At 49.7% G+C, this 3243-nt stretch overlaps 1 protein-coding gene across 1 annotated transcript; it reads right to left on the reverse strand.

Moving 5' to 3' along the window:
* Nucleotides 1–633: 633 nt before the first annotated feature.
* LOC118018331 lies at nucleotides 634–861 on the reverse strand. The gene has a single exon (XM_035016721.1). It carries the CDS (start codon nucleotides 859–861, stop codon nucleotides 634–636), a length of 228 nt encoding a protein of 75 aa, XP_034872612.1.
* Nucleotides 862–3243: the final 2382 nt, after the last annotated feature.

The raw sequence follows: 3243 nt of genomic DNA on the forward strand, positions 1-3243 counted from the left end.
TTTGTTTCAGAGGTACAGATCTGAGATTCAACAGTTTTGCACAATTCACAGCGCTTACCAGAGCACATACCCTCCCCAGTGTCTATCACCCAGTCACCCCATCCCTCCCACCCCATCCCCCACTCCAACAACACTCAGTTTGATTCCTGCGATTAAGAATTCCTCATATCAGTGAGGTCAAATGATACATGTCTTTCTCTTTTTGACTTATTTCACTCAACATAATCCCCTCCAGTTCCATCCACGTCGTTGCAAATGGCAAGGTCTCATTCCTTTTGATGGCTGCATAATAGTCCATTGTATATATATACCACATCTTCTTTATCCAGTCATCTGTCGATGGACATCTTGGCTCTTTCCACAGTTTGGCTATTGTGGACATTTGTTCAGCAACATTTTCTTAATTACACATTTCTGATAGCCTTGCCGGCAAAGAGGTGGGAGAGCCCTTACCGACCTGTCCCGTAGGTGTTCGGGGTGCTGTCGAAGGAAGGGGCAGGGCGGCGTTGGCCAAAGCACCCTAACGAAACAGTCCAAGAAACAAATTTACTTGTGGGAACAGGGAGAAGCTGGCCCCAGCAATCCACACTGGAAAACCAAAGCTGCTCCCTCAAACCCGGCCTCAGCCTGGCTCTAGGCATAAACCGAAGGCAGCAACCCGTTGATTTTCCGTTTCCCAGACGGATCCACCGTCAGCCTGGGATCCAGGCCTTGGGTAATGAGCAGCCTGGACGGTGAATAGTGTTTGGAGTTGAAATCCATCTGAGGCCTCTCTCCCTGCCAATGTCTACAGCTTAATAATTGCTTCCTCGTTCCTGCCGCATTCAGGTTCAAGAAAAGCGCAAGCCCCTCCAGCAGCATTATGCAAATGGAGCCCACTGCGTTCCTGCAGTGGCATATAGAATATGTAAATTTATGGCAGTGGCGGAGGCTGCTTAAGACAGAAGATTTCTCAATGATGAAATTAGATTTTCTGGAAAGAGGCTTCCGAAGACCTGTCTCTGTTCCCCTGCCTCGTGCTATGCCGTGTAGCCACCAAACTGGTGCTCTGGGAAATAATTAACTGAATTACAGGCTGAAACCTATTTAAAAAAAAAGAGAGAGAGAAGAAAGAAAGGAGGAAAGAAGAAACAAACCAGGTTTCGTGAGGCCACAACAAATCCATGCTTTCTGGAACATGTAAACAGGAATAGGCGCTTGGAGGGAGGGTGGATGGGAGGTGGGCGGGGGAGCAGCGGGGCTCTGGTTGGCAGGAGGAATTGACATTGGACGGAGAGCTTCAGCATCACCTTGGCCTTCACACCGGGGTCCGTGGAGCTTCCAAGGGGGGCCGAGGGTGGGAGGGCAGATGGAGCCCTGCTTGCAGCTTCAACCTAGCACTGCGGCTTTCATCTGCGTTATGTACCTGCCTTCTCCCGATTTCTTGGGAAGAAAGTATTCACGTCCTTTAAAAACGGTGAAAAATGATCCATTTGGACCAGAGGTTCTCAAACTTGAACATGCATCAGACATACCAGGAGGGCTTGTTAAAACACGGATTGTTGGGTGCTATTCCCAGAGTTGCAGACTAAGTCGGTCTGGGGACAGATCGGGGAAGCACCTTCCTAATGAGCTCAGGGTGATGGCTGACAATGCGGGGGCCAACGAGACACACCCTGAGAACCACTGCCCTGGGCTAAAATCTTCGTCTGACGGATTGGAGAGACTGAGGCCCAAAGAGTTCGGTGCGTTGTCAAAAGCCACACAGTGGAGTCCGGGCGGGTGGGGTGGGCACAGATCTGGCTCTTTCCACTACCCTCATCCTTATCATTTCATTGAGATCATCTTTGTTGCCATTCCCATTTTCTGAGCCCTTCCCATGTGCCAGGCACTTACACACCTCACTCTGTGTAGCCTTCACCACTGTGCTGGGCAGGAGCACTGTCATCTCCAAGAGGATACCGTTAGGGGCTGAACATTTGCCTCCCTTGAAAATTCATATGTTGATGTCTCCATCCCCTACCCCACCTCCTCTCTCTGTGTACCTCCCCATCTATGCACACATGAGGAAGAGGTCATGTGAACACAGAGTGAGAAGAGAAAGCCTTCTCCGAGAATTGAAACTTGCCAGCACTTTGATCTTGGTCTCCCAGCCTCCGGAACTGTGAGAGATAAGTGCATGCTGTTTAAACCCCTGTCTACGGTATTTGTTACAGCAGCCTGAGATGGCTCAGCTAGTCCCCGAGACTCCATTCAAGCTGCCTCACCTCTTGATCCTCGGGTTTGTCATCTGTAAAATGGGACTTTCTGACCCTTGAGAATGTTGGGAGGATTCATGAGGTTTTGCACATGATATGCTGAACTCAGAGCCTAGCCCACAGCAGTTAGATCATAGTAATTACTGTTATTCTTGTAATTATTGTTATTAATTGAATTGTGGGGATTAATTGAATTTGGGGACACAGAGGGGAAATGAGCTGAGGGTTAGGAATGTGAGGATCTCAGTTCTGATCCTCAGCCCTAAGTCCACCTGCTGTGAGACTTGGGGACATGTCATCACCCTCTAGAAGACCTGGTTTTTGCAGGAGTGGATGGAACTTGGTGGCCCTGGAATGCCCAGTTGTATGATCTCCCATAATTCCAGGAGTGGGGCTGTTTGTCATTCCCATGTTGCCTGAGTGGGTGGCATTCAACTTCTCCTGGACTGCTGCTTAGCCTCCTCCTGGCCTCCTTGTCTCCGGTCTCGCCCTGACCACTCCTTTCGAGACTTCTCAGATGGCCACCAGATTCAGTGTTCTCCTGCTCAGCCCTTCTGTGGCTCTCTATTTCCCTTCCTTGGATCAAGTTCAAGCCTCTTAGCTTGGCACCCGGTCTCCTTCATGCTCTGATGCCCCTCAGCCCCTCACTCCCCGTCTCTCTCTCTCTTCCCGTCTATTTTCCACTAACACACAGAAGCACCCTTAGGTACTGGCCCTTGGGCACCATGCTGTTTCCTGACTTCCTCTTCTTGTTCTTGCAATGCCTTCTGCCTGCTACTCCATCCCTGCCCTTCCTCTCTTTCTCTGCTGTCTATTTGAAGTTCAGTGCTCAGCTCAGATATTTTCTGCCCTGAGACTCTTCCCCTCACTGACCTTCTCCCTGCCTCCAACCCCATACTGTATGAAGCACTTCCTCTGAGCTGCATGTATGTATCTCATGCTTGTCCTTAACACTTTTATTGTAATGGTCTCCTGAATTTCTCATCTTTTCCACTGGACAGTGACT

The sequence above is a fragment of the Mirounga leonina genome, unplaced genomic scaffold (genome assembly GCF_011800145.1).
Source record: "Mirounga leonina isolate KUSES-001 unplaced genomic scaffold, KU_Mleo_1.0 Mir_171, whole genome shotgun sequence".
Classification (NCBI taxonomy): Eukaryota; Metazoa; Chordata; class Mammalia; order Carnivora; family Phocidae; genus Mirounga; species Mirounga leonina.